General features: G+C 34.3%; 2 protein-coding genes across 3 annotated transcripts; one reads left to right on the top strand and one right to left on the bottom strand.

Moving 5' to 3' along the window:
• Nucleotides 1–233: 233 nt before the first annotated feature.
• LOC111410107 (tRNA-dihydrouridine(47) synthase [NAD(P)(+)]-like) lies at nucleotides 234–4,747 on the top strand. 2 transcript variants are annotated; one of them, XM_023040304.1, is made up of 11 exons: nucleotides 234–669; nucleotides 1,070–1,186; nucleotides 1,297–1,539; nucleotides 1,647–1,820; nucleotides 1,899–2,145; nucleotides 2,231–2,487; nucleotides 2,858–3,130; nucleotides 3,305–3,586; nucleotides 3,706–3,826; nucleotides 4,180–4,349; nucleotides 4,446–4,747. In XM_023040304.1, the coding sequence occupies exons 1-11, from the start codon at nucleotides 346–348 to the stop codon at nucleotides 4,542–4,544; spliced, it is 2,307 nt and encodes a 768-aa protein (XP_022896072.1). In that variant the 5' UTR covers nucleotides 234–345; the 3' UTR covers nucleotides 4,545–4,747. The 2 variants fall into 2 exon arrangements, with proteins under 2 accessions (XP_022896072.1, XP_022896073.1); XM_023040305.1 differs by having other exon boundaries at nucleotides 235–669; nucleotides 1,647–1,814.
• A 4,121-nt stretch (nucleotides 4,748–8,868) lies between these two features.
• LOC111411214 (GDSL esterase/lipase At5g03980-like) lies at nucleotides 8,869–11,031 on the bottom strand. Its single transcript, XM_023041769.1, has 6 exons — nucleotides 10,929–11,031; nucleotides 10,284–10,342; nucleotides 10,002–10,089; nucleotides 9,612–9,784; nucleotides 9,211–9,324; nucleotides 8,869–9,138 (listed from the first exon to the last, which is right to left on the bottom strand). Exons 1-6 carry the CDS (start codon nucleotides 11,029–11,031, stop codon nucleotides 8,869–8,871), a joined length of 807 nt encoding a protein of 268 aa, XP_022897537.1.
• Nucleotides 11,032–18,425: the final 7,394 nt, after the last annotated feature.

Genomic DNA, 18,425 nt, shown 5'->3' with positions numbered 1-18,425 from the left:
TCGGTTCTTATTCGGTTCTTCGATTTTTAGTCTAGAACCGAGAATCGAATCGTACCCGTCGATTCTCAATTCAGATACCCGTTCGGGTGTTTAATTTGACAAGAATCGTCGGGTTCGATTTGGTTCAATTCGAGTTCGGTTTGGTCGGTTCAGTTCGGAAGATTTGTCCAGCCCTAGTAATTCCTTAAAGAAATGTCGGTTTAGATGTAATTGGATTATTTCCATTGAGCCCAATTGTTTGCCGAACCCTACCCACGCACCAAATAACGACGTCGTCCTAAGCAACTGGTAAACTAGCAATTCCCTGAAACTTGCACATCCAAAACCCTACTTAACTCCTCCGCAATGCAGACTGCCCGACCGGAGATGGATGGTTTATCATCGGAACCCGCATTAAAAGGCTCTACGATTTCCGATAATCCGACGGACAATTCTCAGATGATTCAGGCTCAGACCAAAGCTCAGCTGAGCCCGGAGGAACTGGTGGCTAAAGCTATAGCTCCAGTAAAAAGAGAATTTCTCCGTCCACCACCCGTCAGGCCCAGCAATAACAATACAAATACTGATAGCTTAACAACTGATGGAGACGATGCAGTTTCAGAGTCCAAGCCGGCTCCCATTCTTCAGGAGAAGAAATCCAAACGCCAGCTCAAACGTGAACGCCATCAGGTGTGTGTATATATGTATCTACTGATATATACTGAATCAGAGATTTTTCAAAATGGTTATTAAAGGTCAAGACTTCCAGGGAAACGAAGATGGTAAAATGAAATTGCCTTCATAGGAAGTTGGATAATTTAATAACTAAAACTATATTTCAATAGATGGAGGTGATGCAGATTGATGATAAACTAAGAGAATGAAAACTTAGGCAGCTGTAAGAGTGACAAAATTTCACTCGAGCAAGTTATTAGAAGAGGGGTATACCAAATTTAATTTTTTTTAAGTAATGATGTAGTTATTATTTCAATTTTTTATTTCTTGAAAATGAAAGCTGTATTTTATTTGATATCTTGATCTTATGATTGTGATCATGTTTAGAGGACTAAAGATGAGTTGAAAATTATAGGAACGAAAATCCGGAGCGCATCTATGTAATGTGGTAGCTAAAAGTGGAAATGTCAGTTCCTGCCCTTACAAAGACAAGTGCCGCTTCAGCCATGATGTGGAAGCATTTAAAGCTCAGGTGAATATATTGACTAATAGTAGATGAAAATTTGCTGATATTGTGTTGAATACTTTGATTAAGTGGTCGGACTATTTTAACCGTCGTTTTCTTGGAGTTGCTAAATGCAGAAACTAGCTGATTTAGAGGGTTCCTGCCCTTTCTTGGATAATGGGGGACCATGTCCTTATGGGCTGTCTTGTAGATTTTCCGGCACGCATCATGATGGTGATGTTGTTCCTGCTGTAACTACGACCGCAAAAAAGAATAACTCAGAATTGAATGGGTTAAACAAAGATGTTCAGAAGCTTTTGTGGAAAAATAAAATGAAGTTCCCAAAGGCGGATAATATACTGAAACTTCTTGGGCTTCACGTAGGATACAAGGCCTCATGACATGCCCTTATGTCATTTCACTTTTTGCTTAAGTGAATACTACACATTTCTTTTCACATTGATAGTGATTCTACGTTTGATTACAGGGCCCAGGAAAAAAGGGAAAATCAATGGATAATGTGAAAGATGGCCAAATTCTTGCAAATGGATGTGTAGATGTTGATGGCAATGGCTGTCGTAACGTGGCTCTTGAAGCCAACAACGAAGTGGAATGCTCTCCAAAAGTCTTGGAAGAAGAAGATAAACCAGATGAGGCATATGTGGCTACTTGTATTATTACTAAAGTGTATCATTATGCAATTTATTTTAAATTGATACTGATATGAAATTGATTACAGGTCCAGTTGGAAAAGGGAAAAGATATGGGTAACGAGAAAGATGACCAAATTGTTGCTAACGGAGCTGGAATTGTTGATGGTAATGGCTGTTGCAACTTGGCTTCTGAGGCCAAAAATGAAGTGGAGTGCTCCTATGAAGCCTTAGAAGATCTTAAACCAGATGAGGAATCTGTGGCTGATGAACTTAGACCCTTGAAAAGGGCTAAATCTTCAGTCAGTGATGTGTGTTCAGTAGAAGTGGACAGTGGTTGGTTATATTTTGTCATTTCTGAATTTCTTGATCGGAAGTATTGTATTTAGGGTATTTTGGCTTATTTTGGGTAGTGTAACAGATCCAAGCGTCCACATTAAAGACGAGGACAAAAGCTGTGTACAAAATGAACAAACAACGGTCACTGAACATACTTTGCCCGACACTGATAAAAGCTTGAAGTTACACCTGTGTGAAAAAAAGCTTATTGATTTCAGAGACAAGCTTTATCTTGCTCCCCTTACGACTGTGGGAAATCTACCGTTTCGCAGGGTTTGCAAGGTTCTAGGAGCTGATGTTACATGTGGTGAGATGGCAATGTGCACAAATCTTTTGCAGGTTTGCACCCTGTATTTCTAGTTCTTTTTATCCTTTTTAAACTAATTATTATTGATTATAGTTTTACAGACACTTTTAACATGTCAGTGAAATGTTTGATGATGAAACAGTCTAAGAATTTTCATGCAAGAGAAGATTTTTATTGTTATGGGATCTGTCTTTGCTGCTTATCTTGATTCGTCACATTGGAGGTTCTTAACTTGGCATTATCTGAAGCTGCTAATTCAAATCTCTAGGATAAATATCATGCTCTGATTGCCATGTTGACTTTGCAGTGATTAAAATGGATGTTCCTGTCTGTAGTATCTTGTTCTATAAAAATAATCCCAAGTTGATTTTACAATTCTTATATTCTCTAAATTACGTATAGGGTCAAGCGTCTGAATGGGCGCTGCTAAGACGACATTCATCAGAGGATCTCTTTGGCGTTCAGATATGTGGGGCATATCCAGATACAGTTGCAAGAACAGTTGAACTTATAGAGAAGCACTGCACAGTGGATTTTGTTGACATTAATATGGGATGCCCAATTGATATTGTTGTTAACAAGGGTGCTGGTTCAGCCCTTCTTACAAAACCGATGCGAATGAAGAGTGTCATAGAGGCATCTTCTAGAGCGGTTGATACACCAGTAACCATCAAGGTATTTCGTTCGACATCTGGTGCCTTAACCACAATATTCTCGATCAGCAAATAATTGAAATCTAAGTTATGTTTCTATTGTTTTGACAATGCTCTGGCATAATTATTTTTTGATGATCTTTTTGCTCATTATCTGTTTTCTTTGTTCCTTTCTTTTTTTTTTCTGAGTCTCCAGGTTCGAACAGGTTATTTTGAGGGCAAAAACCGCATCGACTCTCTAATAGAAGATTTTGGAAACTGGGGGGCCACTGCAGTAACAATACACGGTCGAACACGTCAGCAACGCTACAGCAAACTTGCTGATTGGGAATACATCTACACGTGTGCAAGAGCTGCCCCTCATAATCTGCAAGTCCTTGGAAATGGTGATGTGTTCTCTTATTTAGACTGGAGCAATCACAAGTCCAATTGCCCCGAGCTCTCTTCATGTATGATTGGTAGAGGGGCATTAATTAAGGTTGGTGGTGTAGTTTTACCTTCTGTTTCTCCCAGCTAAGAATACTTCAGCATTATGTGCGGAGTCCTAAAAATACTTCTGGTTTGCGTTTTTAATGCATTGTTGCATGAATTTTACAGCCCTGGATATTCACTGAGATCAAGGAAAAGAGGCACTGGGACATAAGTTCAGGAGAGCGGTTGGAAATTTTGAAGGATTACGTACGGTTTGGTCTTGAACACTGGGGTTCAGATACAAGAGGTATGTATATTCCTTCTACATGTATTATTGTATGTATGTATCTATATGAATATTCAGTTGAACAGACGTATATATATATTCCTGTATACGTTTAAGTTCTTGTTCTGAATTATCTTTCCCAATATCTATGTCATATATAGTGAAATATTTGCATTGGCAGATATAGTGCATGTTTGGGAAAGCTTAAATTATAACTTAAGCCGGTCAAATATACTTTTTTATCCACACATTTCATAGGAGCCCACACTCCCCCCAGGACTTGGGCCTTATCTCATAATCACCTGAAAGCACTCCCAAGCATGCTCATAGATCGTTGTTGCTTGTCAATTTACATCATTTGCATTGAATGGCAGGAGTCGAAACAACACGGCATTTCTTGCTGGAGTGGCTTAGTTACACATGCAGATATATACCTGTCGGTCTCTTAGACGTTATCCCACAAAGGATTAATTGGCGGCCGCCCTCATATTTTGGTCGTGATGACCTCGAGACACTAATGGCTTCTGACTCAGCTGCCGATTGGGTACATTATTTGTCCTCTCTAGTTAAACCTACTTTTTTTGTTCGACATTCAGTTTATTTGCTTACCATGACTCAGAGCATATTGTTTCTGCTGCAGATTAGGATATCCGAGATGTTACTCGGCAAGGTTCCCGCAGGGTTCACATTTTCACCCAAGCACAAGTCTAATGCATACGACAGAGCAGAAAACGGCTAACATAGATAAGTAAACCGTACAAGGGTGGTGACAGAAGTCATATCATGTTGCACTAAATTGCTTTTATGAAATTGCATCTTAACTATAATATTTATTTTTATCATGTATACAATTTTATTGATGAACATTATTTGAGAGGAAGGGTACTTGATTGTATCTTAATCTTTTGTTCTTTGTAATAAGAAAAGGAAAAATGTAGTTGATATTGGACAAAAATAATTTTGGATGTATAAAGTGGGAAAAAACACTTCTTTTCGAGTTTATAAGAACTAAATGGTTCGAGTTTGATTCTCAATTTTAGTAAAAGAATTTAAATTTAATTTAGTTATATTATTATAATTTCAGATTGAATTAAGTAATTTGTACAAATTAATATGTATTTGGAATTATCAGCACTAAAATTGCATTTATTGCCTGAAACCGAAAACGTGAAAATGGGAAATTGATTTATAAATTTGCCAAAACCGAGAAAAATATTTGACTGCTCGGGCTGGATAACCTAAAACGGATCCTCTATGGGTGAAATGTCGTCGTTTAAACCCAATTTCGACTATAATCTTGGTGATTTGTCGATCAAGATAAAAGAGAGGAGCAATAAAATCATCACGCATGATTTTGTCATGACATCTATTTAAGGAATTTTGTTATTTGTACCCGGAGTGTTACACTCTGGGTTACCACCCCTCAAATGGAGGGTGGGTCCTACACATCACATGGAGGGTGGGTCTCACGTCCAATAAATGCATGGGACCCGCCCCTCATATGAGGCGCAGGTAACTCAGAGTGTAACACTCCGGGTAACTGTCGCAAATTCCCTATTTAAGATGTTATACTCTGGGTAATTATAGCAAATTCCCTATTTAAGATGCTATCAAAACAGCTAAATGCTTGGAAATATGTACAAAGCAATATTAAAGAAAGGGTTATGCCTGTCCAGGCAGCACAAGTGCCCCCTCCAATAGGCACAGGAGCCAATTAGACGCACGAAAATTGTTGTTTATACAACATTTGTTTGACAGCTTTTCTCACAGTTGTCTTATAAACGTGGGGTCCAAGATTATTTTTAATCGTGGACCCCACTCACTTACATGTGTGTGCTATGAAAAAAACTGTGAAAATTGATGTACCTATAGCATTTTTATTAGACGCATTGTCCAAGTATCTTTATCCATAAAGAAAAGAGCGTAGGTCCTGTCTAAGTATCTTTATTCATAAAGAAAAGAGTGTAGTCAAATATCAGGATTCCCTACTATTGAAGTTCATGTACTTGGGATACGCGGTGCTAGATTAGCAAGATGAATCATGTCAACTTAAAATGGTCTACTTGACTTGTCTAGATAAAGTATATACACTTTGGACCATGTACAAAATTTTTGAAAATCTTATCTACGTTGTACATTTAAATAATCTCTTTCATCTAGTACAAACTACGTGATTCATCTAGACATACAAGGCTTTTTCAAGAGTAGAATCAAATAAAACTTGTCCAATCTAATATGCAAAACACAACACAAGATAGTATGTTATGAACGCAAAGCAACACAATAGTCAATCATTCCACGCGTCTCCCTTTTTTGTAGGCTAGAAACCATAACAAGATTTTACAAAAAAGTTCCCGACTCTAAATGAAGCTTCTTTCATTTATTAGAATATAAGATTTATATATAAATAAGCTCTTGCATGTAATCAACAAGAAACAACTGATGAAGTAACATTTAATCTGGTAATAGTCTTTGCTCATTGATAAATTCTCCCTCAGGGTGGAGGAAGTTTTTAACTTTTACGAATCTAACCAAGAAAATATTGATATTATCACTAGAAATATTATACATTGTAGACATCTTTCTTTAAGACAAAGTACCACGAATTGTATTAAAACCATGCTCTTAGATAATTTGAAACCATAGGTTTTTTGACCAAATTCCATTATTTAAGTTGTCACTTATTTATTTATTTATTAGCAATAATACATCTGCTCTGAACGACATTGTAGGGCCTCCCATTGAATGATCAAACCCGAATTCTTCCTCAACTTGATATAACAATTCTTGAAAAGACAAATGTTTGAAAGTACAATATTTGAATGACGAATATCGTCTTCTCACATTCATCAACATAAATCGCAAAATACCCTTTTGGAATATTGGCTTAATCATGGTTTCCCGTGAATGAAGTGTTGGTTAGTAAATAAGGATTTTAGTGACCTTGAGATCATTGAATTATAAAATCATCACACATAGAAAAGGGAGATGATAACCATTTGAAGGAGCTATTAATGGCTTAGTCAATTGCTTCCTCCGTTAGATTTTCTCTCTTATTCTCCACTAAGTGTAATTCCTTTTTGGGGAAAGTGAAAAGTGGCTAACCCTAATTCTCATTCAAAATATGCCAATAAAGTGCATATTTATAATGCCTTATTAGGATTTGAAAATTGCACAAATTTCTTTGAACTTTATTGTAGTAGGCCAATTAAGTTACACACATTTTATTGCAGCCAAAAGAGGGACCAACCGGACTTACATTACCCAAACTCCAATAGATATTTTCAATTGGGTCAACTCTTGACCAATTGAGATACATCTATTAATCCTGACTTATTCTACCAAAAAATCGAGATTGCATTCTCGAGTTGAGTGATAATTATAGAAGCAAATTATGATCCAATAACAATATCCTCTGATTATCGTTCCACAAGTCAACCCCCATTTGACAGTCAATATGTTGAAATTGACAAAATGATCGTTTTGCCCTTTAACATGTATTACCCTCTAAGTCTCATTTTCATACGGTAAATTCATTATGATCAAATCACAATGTAAAGTCTAACGATCTCATCGTCGACCTACTAAGCTCAGATTCAATTTGCTTAGGAAAATACCTTAGAGTGACGATCGTCTCATCTCAATGATTAATGGATTCTAATATTGTAAGTATATGATCACTAATTGTTTCGACCCGATTCCCAAAGTATCGAGATTAATCTTCTATTTAAGACTTCACTCATTGGTACCTCAAAGAACTTGAACTAGCAATCAAAGGTACATTACTCACTTAGAATTTAGGTGACCTGTTTGATAACCAAGTAGAGCCTCATTTCAAACGGTGTCCTGTCCCGTTCAATGTGCATCGAAACACATTATTGTTTCTATTTCAAGATCTAGACAAATCTTAATAAGAACAATACAATCTTATCAACATAAAGCGTCCAACTTTATGAACCGATTGTGAACGGCATAATTTTGATCATATCACAAATTGTGTCTTACTATACCCGATATATTGAGTATACAATTTGTGACATCCTATATGATCATGGAGCCTTAGACAATCACTTCAAATTATAACACGCAAATAAACGAACGTAAATTTATAATGTGATTTTACAGAACACTACTCGAAGAATGGACATCAAACTAACATGAAGACCGTGGAAGAAATTGCTAGAGCACGAACAATATGACCTATGCGGATGGCCATAGTAGTAACTAGATTTTCTTTCTTAATTTTGCAAGTTTTGTGGAGATTGTAGGAGTTTTAAAGCAAGTGAAAACTCAGATAGTATGATGTTCAAAGGCTGTTAAAGTGCGTCTATATACATAGCTGAATGGCTATTTCTGTCTATCTTATTGCTTCGTATATAGTATTAGACATCATTTTTCACAGTCGACCTTACAAAATGAGCCATGAGATTTTGTCGTGAAGAGGCTTCAAGTTGTGATCCAAAAACTAGAACAATCCTATACTAATGGCTTTTAAATTTGGAATTGCAACTGAGGTGAGATGCTTCTTATCAACCATCCCGCCACTAATTTATATGCATGTTGAGTAGCCCCCTGGGACATAGCCCAGTGGTGCAAATGAGAGGAGTGAGGTTATCTCACGTTTTGCTGGCAACCGTAGTGTAAGAGTTTGATTCCTGAGATATGGAATTGGACTCCTTGTAGGCGCAGTGTACATGCAGCTCTTGTTCTTTGACCTGTTGGGGCACATCTCACGATTTACCTCCCTCACAAAGCTCTAGGAACGGAACTGTGAGGACCCTTAAGGTTGGGGTTCAACCTTTATATGCATGTTGAGTAGGATGAATCCCATGCCAGGTAATATATACGTACGGATTAAGACAGGAAAAACCTTGGAGCAGCACACATCTTCCTTGGATTCAAGTTATAAGCCCCTCCATTTCCACGACAAGCTTTTTGTAGTGAATTCAAATAAAATCCTGCAAAAATTAAAATAAAAATGAAATTTAGTCATTAACCTTGACAACTACCCGAACTACAAATAGATCGTAAAAGTTAATAAATAATGTTTTCCTACCATGAAATCACGCTCGAGATAGGACCCACATAAATGCATTGCAATAATCTCCATAAATAATAATAGTATTCGGATGTTCAATCTTCAACTTCTTTATAGCTTGTTGCAAAAGCTCATTATGACACATTGAAAAGTTATTGAAGACTTTAAGGCAATGAAAGTGTTGATCATAAGCGCTCGGGTCATTTGTGTGAAACCTAGTGAGATAGATCGGAAAACAATCAATAGGAAAATTACTAGGAACGACTACTCGAGTAGCTCCAAAATGAATTACTCTCTACATCATTAGCAAAATAGCTAGTTAGAAAATATTTTCAAGAAGAAATGTCTAAGAAAAAGAAAAACTTACCCTAACAGCATTTGCAATGACAACAACAACTTGAGATACCATATCTTTTGATTCTTGAATAGATTTTCCTTGGAATAATGCAAAGTTATAATCATTACCACCTATTTCTCCAACCTGAAGAGAGACTTCTCATTCTTCTCAACACAATCTAAAAAAGAATCAAGAAAATCATTCCTAGTATAAATTAATTGAATTATTGATCCTCATATCAATCCTAAGCCTCACTTTTGATAGTAGATTTTGTAAAAAGTGATTTTTTTCCCGAAGAATATGTGGTTAAATAGCTGAAAAAAATTCTTGGTTTACATGCAAAATTATTTCATTAAGAGAATGTGGTTGAAAAACGAAGGAAATATGAGTTTTGAAAAATGAGGATCAAATTAGGGCTCAAGAATGAACACCAACGAACCTTTTTGATCGTGGCATGTTGAATTGAAATGAGAATGCATCCGATCCAATTGTACGTCAAGCGAACTGTTGGTTACTATAGATGAAATGTTTTCTGCGACCAATGTTTCTACTGGTAAAGCAGTGGAGCCTGATACTGCAAAGTTTACACCGTTTGAGACGTTTGCTCACTACAAGAAAAATGGTCTTTTACAACATTTAAATGGCAACATTCACCAATAGTATGTTGCTAAAAGAGGTTTATTGCAACATTCAGCAAATGCATGTTGCCATTGATTGAGAAAATTAAGATTTAGCAACGTTCTTTGAGTGGTTGTTGCTAATATCCCCTTTCGCAAAGTTCGAAGACCGTTTTTTTTTTTTTTTTGGCAACGTGTATTAACCGTTGCTATAGATGTTTTTGGCAACGTGCATTAACCGTTGCTCCAACTTCTTTGTAAGGTTATAGTGATGGCAGACCTGCCGATAATGCTGTAACATATACAATTCATACAACATTGTTAACTCAGAATCATACGAATTAGTAATAACGTCGATAGGGACAGTCTACATTCCTTCTTCTCTGGTCTACCCTAATATTAATTGGACAGTCTAATGGCTGAACTATTTCGGGAAGAAAGCTTATTTTTGAACATGCATAATAGTAGGTGTAATTTTACACTTACTCGTGCCATAAAAGGAATCCGGTGTTTGAGAGTACCTATATTGGCTAGATACTTGGTCCCTGTTAGGATTCCATTTTAATTTAATGCATTTTTCTCTATCCCATTTTTAACCACACATTCTTCAATAAAATAATATTACACATAAACTCAAAAAAATTTCTTCATTTTTAACCACATGTTTTTCAATAAAAAAAAAATTCATTATTTCAAAATACATTTTCTTCGAAAATATATTAAATGAAGCACAAAGAGGGGTTTAATTTCGTTTGTTTAATTATAGGGGAAAACCTGTTATTGAACGAAAGTGAATGAGATTTGATAAATATATATATATAAAGAGGATTAAAGTTGGTCGAAATTTGGCATTCGAGGACCAAAGTATCAAGTTTGAAAGTTGAAGTACCGCTATCTCACCTCACATACTGAGATACAAGTCTTTGTTTGACAAATTTATAAATCATTTATAAAGAGAACTAATAGTGAGTCCCACAAAAAGTGTGGATAATAAATGAGTAGTGGTTATAAATACGAGATTGAAATTAATATTTGATTTTGACTTAGACAAACAGTAATTCTATAACATATTTAAATAAATAAAAAAATATTTGTCAAACAAGTTTAACGTTGAATGAATAATTGTCTTACCAATGAAGTCAATCATAAGCAGACCATTTGAACATCGACCTGTTGCATTTTTGAAAAATGTTTCTCCATAAGGAAACCTTGCACAAGGAGAAAGCGATCCCATTGGACTCTCTCGAATTCGATTTCCAGTGTCGGATATTGAATTTCCAAGTTGATATATTTTATCAAAATGGTAATTCTTGAAACTATCAAAATATGAAATTCGGAAGAGTATGCCGGGCAATACTAATCGGAGAAAGTAGAAAAAATAACAAAGAAACGAAGCTAAAAATTTCAGAGTTCACCGTTGCTATTTGCTTAAACCCTAAAAGAATCTAACGTGTTTGTGTATGAGAACAATGTTCAATGCATCCATATTTATAGAGTACGAGAACATGTACCACGTGCACAAGTTTCTCATTTTAGGATATGAAATAAATTCAAGTCACTAAGAGAGAAAAAAATTATATAAATCAATACAATTACAATCTTACTCATGCAAGGTGAAAATTTTGACCATTATATTAAACATATTAACTTGGATGGTAAATGAGGAAAAATAAATAAGTTTAAAGACTTGTTTAAGCGATTTGATTTGAAAATATGTATATACCAAATACCAAACCGTCCTCATCCCTTGTTACAAGAACGAAAAAGCAGATACGATTGCTCAAGGGATCCATAGGTAAAGGACTATTGTGCAAAACTCCCAATATTATATGTTTGGTAAATTAGGGATAGACCCCCTAACCTTTCAATTAATATAGTTTTTGGTTCTCACCCTTCAAAATTGATGTTTTGAATCTTCAACTTAATTAATATTTGTGAATATGGGTCTTCATGTAATGAAAAGTAAAATTGGTTTAGGTTAAGTTAAAGTCGCGTGTGAGTTTAACATCCAAATTGACGATTTTTATCATGTAGGGAGTCAAGCCCTAATTCTCTCTAAAAGTTTTGGTAATGGCTCACAACAATTTTTATATTGGGAAAAATTGACCTCTATCATACTTTAACATAACTTTTTGAATACAGAATGCTTAACGTTTTCCATAAAATACTGCCCGTCTCAAAATGGAAAATAAGTCACGATAAATTAGCTTTTGTAACAGAAAAGTATGGAGAGAATTTTCTGTTGCTATAGGTAATTAGTTACACAAGTTTATTGTGACTTTAATTTTCTATGTTTAGAAGGCAATATTTTTTCGAAAACGTTAAACCTTCTGCATATCTATAATCTTTAGGAAAGTTTTAAAAAAAAGGGTCATGACAGCCTAAAGGCGCAGGCAAATAGCGAAGGTTGACGATAAGAAAGTGACGAAAAAAGTTTTGGATACACGTGCCTAATGAAAAAATCTTGAGGACTTGAAGCGCAATTGGAATATGGCGCCACAAAGTAAAATGACTTGAATACAATTGCTCATATATTAAGGGCATATTTGATTGACAATATTTTTCATAGAATGGAATTTAAATTTTGTTTACAACTAAAATGACATGTTTGATAGCAATTTTTTTCATAGAATTTGTTTTCCTCCAACACCTCATGTGACAGGATTTTCCATGGTTTTAAGGAATTGGTTTTCTTTGAGTTTTGGTGGGAAATGCTTTTTCATTTTATTTTTTTCAATAATAAGACCAAATTCTATTCATAATTATAAAAAATTTTATCCCTTTAATTGTAAAATATAGAAATATTGTACGGAATATTTTCCATTAAATTTTTTCTTTTAGTGTAGGATTATTTCCCCTAGTAGTTGATTATGCAATGTTTCCTTATAGGTTTATTTTCTTTTAGTGTTATTTGTAACCCTATAAATATGGTCTTCTACATTGTAATATTTAAGATCTTACATTATAAAATCATTCTTATTTTTCTTAACATGGTATTAGAGCAATATTTTTTTTAACATGGTATCAGAGTAGTTTCGATCCTAAATAAACTGACCGTTGAATTATGTTTCCTGGCCAATCTTGTATTCTTTGGTTCCTCGATTTTTTTTTATTCCAAACCCAAACATTACATATACACAGAGAAAGGTGAGTGGCTGGAGAGCAGGAGAATTAATAAGGATGCTTGTTGCTGAATTACATATGCAACACAAACAGCAGCTTTGGGAAGAAAAGAGGGAGTCAAAATTGGGGGCTGCCATGTGCTGTATTAATTCTATAACATGTTCACAAACATTGGTATATTCAAGAACACGGAAATTGAGGCAGCTTTGGGAGATAGATAGAAACACAATCGGCGGCTCTCTTTTCTTTTTTGCAAATTTTATTTTTCTCCAAATTCTTCTTCTATTTTAGTATTTTTAATCTTTTAGAGTTGTTAAAAAAAAATGTTTTTTTTCCCTTTTTCTTGAGAATTTAATTCTGTTTTATTTGGAGGGTCTGTACCCTAAATTTTACCAACTCTTCCCGTGTCCCTTAAACAAATTAGGAGTTTTCTTATGTTAAAAAAAACTTCGGAGGATCGGTACCTTGAACTTTATCGGCTCTCCCCCTACCTCTTAAACAAACTAGATTTTTTTTTTTTTTTTTTTTTTTTTAATTTTTTTTTTTTTTTTTTTTGTGTTGAATTTTTTTTTTTTTTGAATGGGCAGCACCTTAAACTTTATCACCTCTTCCCCTACTTCTTAAACAACCTAGAGGTTTTTTTATGTAAAAATAAAAAATAAAAATAAATTAAAAAATTTTGAAAGGTCGGTACCTTGAACTTTATCGACTTTTCCACTGCCTCTTAAAAAACTAGAGGTTCTTTTATGTTAAAACAAAAACTTTGGAAGGTCGGTACCTTGAATTTTATCGACTCTCCCCCTGCCCCTTAAACAAACTAGGGTTTTTTTTTTTTTTTTTTGAAAAACACTTTCTTCTTTATTTTTCATTTAAAAAAAAAATGTGTCCATCAAATATTTTCTTCTAGAAAACAAGAAGACACTTAACTTCAACAATAATGACAAAGACCTCAAGTACTTGGAGTTCATTCTACATCAATTTGGAAGATTTGATTGGATCAATTTCTTCAAACTCAATATTCTACACCATATTGAGTTTGAGGGGAGGGTGTAAAATATAGAAATATTGTATGGAATATTTTCCATTATATTTTTCCTTTTAGTGTAGGATTATTTACCTTAGTAGTTGATTGTGCAATCTTTCCTTATAGGTTTATGTCCTTTTAGTGTTATTTGTAACCCTATAAATATGGTTTTCCAAATTGTAATATTTAAGAGCATACATTATAAAATTATTCTTATTTTTCTTAACATGGTATTAGAGCAATATTTTTCTTAACATTAATTGACAATTTTCATGGAAAACGTCAAATGAACACTAAAAGATAAAAAATTTCAACATTTTTCGGGTGAAAAATTATAAAAATCAAACACATTTAATTGACAATTCTCATTAAAACAAGTTTTAGGCAATTCAATTATCTGCAATTCGTTTTCTTTCCACTCAAATTTCATTCTTACAATCAAATGAACCCTAAGTGTCATATGAGTTGAGTATTATTTTTCGAGCAGTTTTATCTTAAGTTTTATTTTTATTTTTTCGATTATTTCAATAATACCCACCCATAAAGACAAACTGAATGAAGTCAAAGAATTTATTATTATTATTATTTTTTTTTTTAAACTCATGATAGACTTCAATTTATATTTGTTGAAATACAAACTCGATATAATTAAATATTCATGTATTGAGTTTTAGTGCCACTTATTTATTTTAATAAATAGATACATAAATTAAGTTAATTCTTGTACTCGCTACCCTATTCTGCCACTAATCTAGCCATGTGTCTTCATCAATTGGACCAAAATTTGCTTCTGGTTGTGTTGTATGTGTGATTCTACATTAATGGTTTACAAATTCGGTGTTGGATTTAGGGTGTGTTTAAGGTGAAGGTGGTGGTGGTGGTATTGGATTTGTGTATTGGAGATGAAGGTGGTGGTGGTAACGATGGTTTGACTGTGTAGGTGGAAATTTAAGGTATTGAAGGTGAAGGTAGAGGTGTTTCAGTTGTAGAGTTGATGATGGATTTTGAGGCACAAGTGGTGTTGCTTGTAGATTCGAGGTGGTGTTGGGGAGGGATGGAAGTGGAGGTGGTAGATTTGCGGAGAAGGTGGTGGTGAACAGTTGTGGATTTGAGATGGTGGTGGCAGTGGGTGGCGCCAATGGTGGTGGATTGGGGTAGGATGGGGTGAGATGAGCTGAAGAGTAAATGTGATCGTTTAATTGTATAACTTTTGACTAATAAATAATTAATGACCAATTAAAATTTTTGATTTACGACTAAAATACACAAATTGTGTCTTTGTTATTGTAATATTGTGTAATTTGTGACTAGTATCTGATCGTAATAATTTTTTTTATAGTATTATAACCATGACTTGATTAATTAAATTATAAGTTACAAATTTTTATCAGGAATCACAAAATGTGACCACGATTTTTGAAAATATTCTGTAAGTTTGTTACTTTGAAAATATATTTTGGAACTTTTGTAACTAAGTGAAAAGATATTTCCTTCCATAATATCAAATATCTCTGGGTCAGCCAGTCCCATTTCTACCCCAGTCCAAAAAATATTCCTATATAAGAGTAAGTATGCCACATTTCAAAATTAAGAAACAAAGTTTAGAACTTCAAAAATTAGATTTTATTTATAAAATAATTAATTAAACATATATTTTATTAATTAAATATTGATGTCACAATTCTATATAATTTGGTCATAAATTATTTTTCGATCACAATAAAAATTTTTATAGGTCATAAATTATTTTATGATCATAAATCAAAAATTTTATAGGCTACAAGTTATTCATCGATCACAAATTTATCATATTGATGGTTTACATATTATTCATTGTTCACAAATCACAAATTTTACAATCACAACTTAATTTATGGTCACAAAATATCTAATTAATTAGCCACAAATTACTTTACGATCACAACTTAACAAATTTTTAGGTAACAAAATTATTTATTGGTCAAAATTTATCGATTTCATTGGTCATATATTATGTATTGATCACATATTAACCAATTTATTACTCACAAACAATCAAATTATTTGTGACCACCACCTCACCATTACCACCAGCCACATCGCCGCTGAAACACCATAGCCAAACCCACCACTTCCCGATAGTAAAACCATCATCTCAAACACCACTACCATCAACCTACCATTCTACAAGCACAACCCCACAAAAAAAATTTCCAAATCTGTCGTCGGGCACTTACCATCACCGCCTGTATCAACAATAACTGCTACCACCACCATCTCCATCGCCACCTCCAACACACTATCATTTTCAACTTCAAATTTGCCACCTGCACTACCTTACCACCACCACCAATAAAACCACCGTCACCACCACCTTATTACCAACAAAAAAAAAAAAACCAAACAACTCCAGCTAAGCAGATTAGATTCGAATAGGAAGAAATCACCCCAAAACCTCGAAATTAACCCCCAATTTTTCTCTGGTATTGATATCGCATCTGGTCACAAACGATATGCCTATTGTTCTTTGTTATCAATGTCACGTCTAGCTATAGGTAGTGCGTCTAAGATGGTGCATAGTTGGCAACGCTACTGTTGCAACAACAGCAGTGTCGTTGCACTGCCGCAAGTTCACAGAAACGTCTAGCACAATGGCAGCTACTTATTGGACAACGATTAGGACGTGGTGTGTTAGGAAGAGTACTTATCGAACAGTGACTAGAAGTGTGGATGGAGAGAGAGAGAGAGAGAGAGAGAGAGAGAGAGGTATGGTGGCCTGGGGAATATATTGAGGTTTGGGATTTGGGTGTTAGATGAGAAATTTTTATTTATATTTTAAATTAAAAAAATAATTATAATCTGATTTTTGAAAGAAAATAGTTATAATCTTATTTTTGAAGTTGAACATTTAAATGTATAGTTGTGTGTAATTTCCACAATAAAATGTACGGGCCCAACGAACCACTATATGCATCATTCACGAAATATTTTCTTTAGAATTAATTCACCGCAAGTGTATGGTTCATTAACAAGTAATAAAGTAAAATATTGAGTTCTGAATCGTTCTACAGAGATTGAGTAGTTCAATTTTATTCCACCGTAGCCTTTACCGAAACGAGTTTATCAAAATTGAAGTTTTAGCCTAAGAAAACCCTAATTTATCAAAACCCTAATTATGGAAAACCCTAGTTTTGCTAAAATGACTGTTAAATGTTTTAAAGACACAATACGATGTATCTAAATGAATTTAAATGCAATAAGATGATTGAAATGCAAGTTGATTTTACTCAATGAAATTAAACCGCACTAGGATCACGAATTTCTATGTAATGATCACTTAAAATCCTAATTTCACAATCTGACAACATGTTTGGTTTATTGAAAAATCAATGCTCCTAAATCTATCCAACACACTCTATCGAGCAATGTTGAACCAATTCTTATATACTACCAGCCTATATCTCCATGACGGATGCATATGTATATGAATGCATGGGGTTTTATGAGCAATTAACGATTCGCGCACAGCATAGAGGAATATCTCTATCCTCTATTGGACCCTAGATGATTTATACCTTGTCAAATTTATTTCCCTTCTCTTGAATGCAAGAAATAAATCACTACACATCACATAATTACGTGCACTTAATTATGTAATAATATATTGCATATAAATCATTCGAATAATCAAATACGCATTTAAATGTCGAATTGCAAAAATTAAAATCCAAAGATTACATTACATAATTCATCGATCTCCTAGTACAAGAAAATCTAGCCTAACATGGAAAACATAAAAGAATACATAATTCTTGAAGATAAAATATCACTAGATTATAGATACGCATGCAATCTTGATTTTTTCGTGAAATCCTTCGTAAATTTCCCTCAAATTCGTCTCTAAGATGTGTTTTGTTCTCCTCCAATGCGTTCTGACCCTAATTCTGACAAGTCTAGGCTTTTATATTGCGTCAAGATCGAGTTCCAAAAGAGTTTTGGCGTAAATAGAAAACTATTGAAACGGGTCACCATTTTACACCATGCGGCCACATGGTTGAACCCAAAATGGGGCTGGAATTCCCTGTTGGGGTTTGTGCGGCTATATGGTAATAACACCATGCGATCGCGTGGTTAATGAAATTTTCTTGTTGTGCCATTTTAGTCCCCATACTCAATCTTCTTGTTTATTGGCTTCCTTTCTTTGTCCATCTTGTTCCATCATCCCGCAATGGTTTCCAATCGATACTTAGCTTATTCAATTACTTGATTAGCCTTTTAGTTCAACTTTTGGATATTTGCACTTTGGTCCTTGAACTTTCACTTTGCTTCGTTTTTGGTCTTTTTCGCTCATTTTTATCATGAATTCCGTCATGTTCATCAATATAACCTACAATACAAGAATTGAACGAATTTAAGCTATAATTTCAACACTTTGCTCGTAATTTAGTCATGTTTGTGAATTGTATAAGTACATAAAAATGCACTTATCATACATAATACAT

This window comes from Olea europaea, chromosome 15 (genome assembly GCF_002742605.1).
Source record: "Olea europaea var. sylvestris chromosome 15, O_europaea_v1, whole genome shotgun sequence".
NCBI classification, from domain to species: domain Eukaryota; kingdom Viridiplantae; phylum Streptophyta; class Magnoliopsida; order Lamiales; family Oleaceae; genus Olea; species Olea europaea.
Note: the sequence above shows the minus strand (reverse complement) of the source record. Positions and strands in the feature narration are given on the sequence as shown.

What these genes read in the sequence shown, in the direction of transcription:
- LOC111410107 (XM_023040304.1), top strand. Translation starts at nt 346, where the DNA reads ATGCAGACTGCCCGACCGGAGATGGATGGTTTATCATCGGAACCCGCA. An exon ending in TGGAAGCATTTAAAGCTCAG is followed by an intron (nt 1,187 to 1,296) that starts GTGAATATATTG and finishes TGCTAAATGCAG; the next exon opens with AAACTAGCTGATTTAGAGGG. An exon ending in ATAAACCAGATGAGGCATAT is followed by an intron (nt 1,821 to 1,898) that starts GTGGCTACTTGT and finishes AATTGATTACAG; the next exon opens with GTCCAGTTGGAAAAGGGAAA.
- LOC111411214 (XM_023041769.1), bottom strand. Translation starts at nt 11,031, where the DNA reads ATGGGATCGCTTTCTCCTTGTGCAAGGTTTCCTTATGGAGAAACATTT. An exon ending in GCTTATGATTGACTTCATTG is followed by an intron (nt 10,343 to 10,928) that starts GTAAGACAATTA and finishes GAATCCTAACAG; the next exon opens with GGACCAAGTATCTAGCCAAT. An exon ending in CAAAAACATCTATAGCAACG is followed by an intron (nt 9,785 to 10,001) that starts GTTAATACACGT and finishes TCTTGTAGTGAG; the next exon opens with CAAACGTCTCAAACGGTGTA.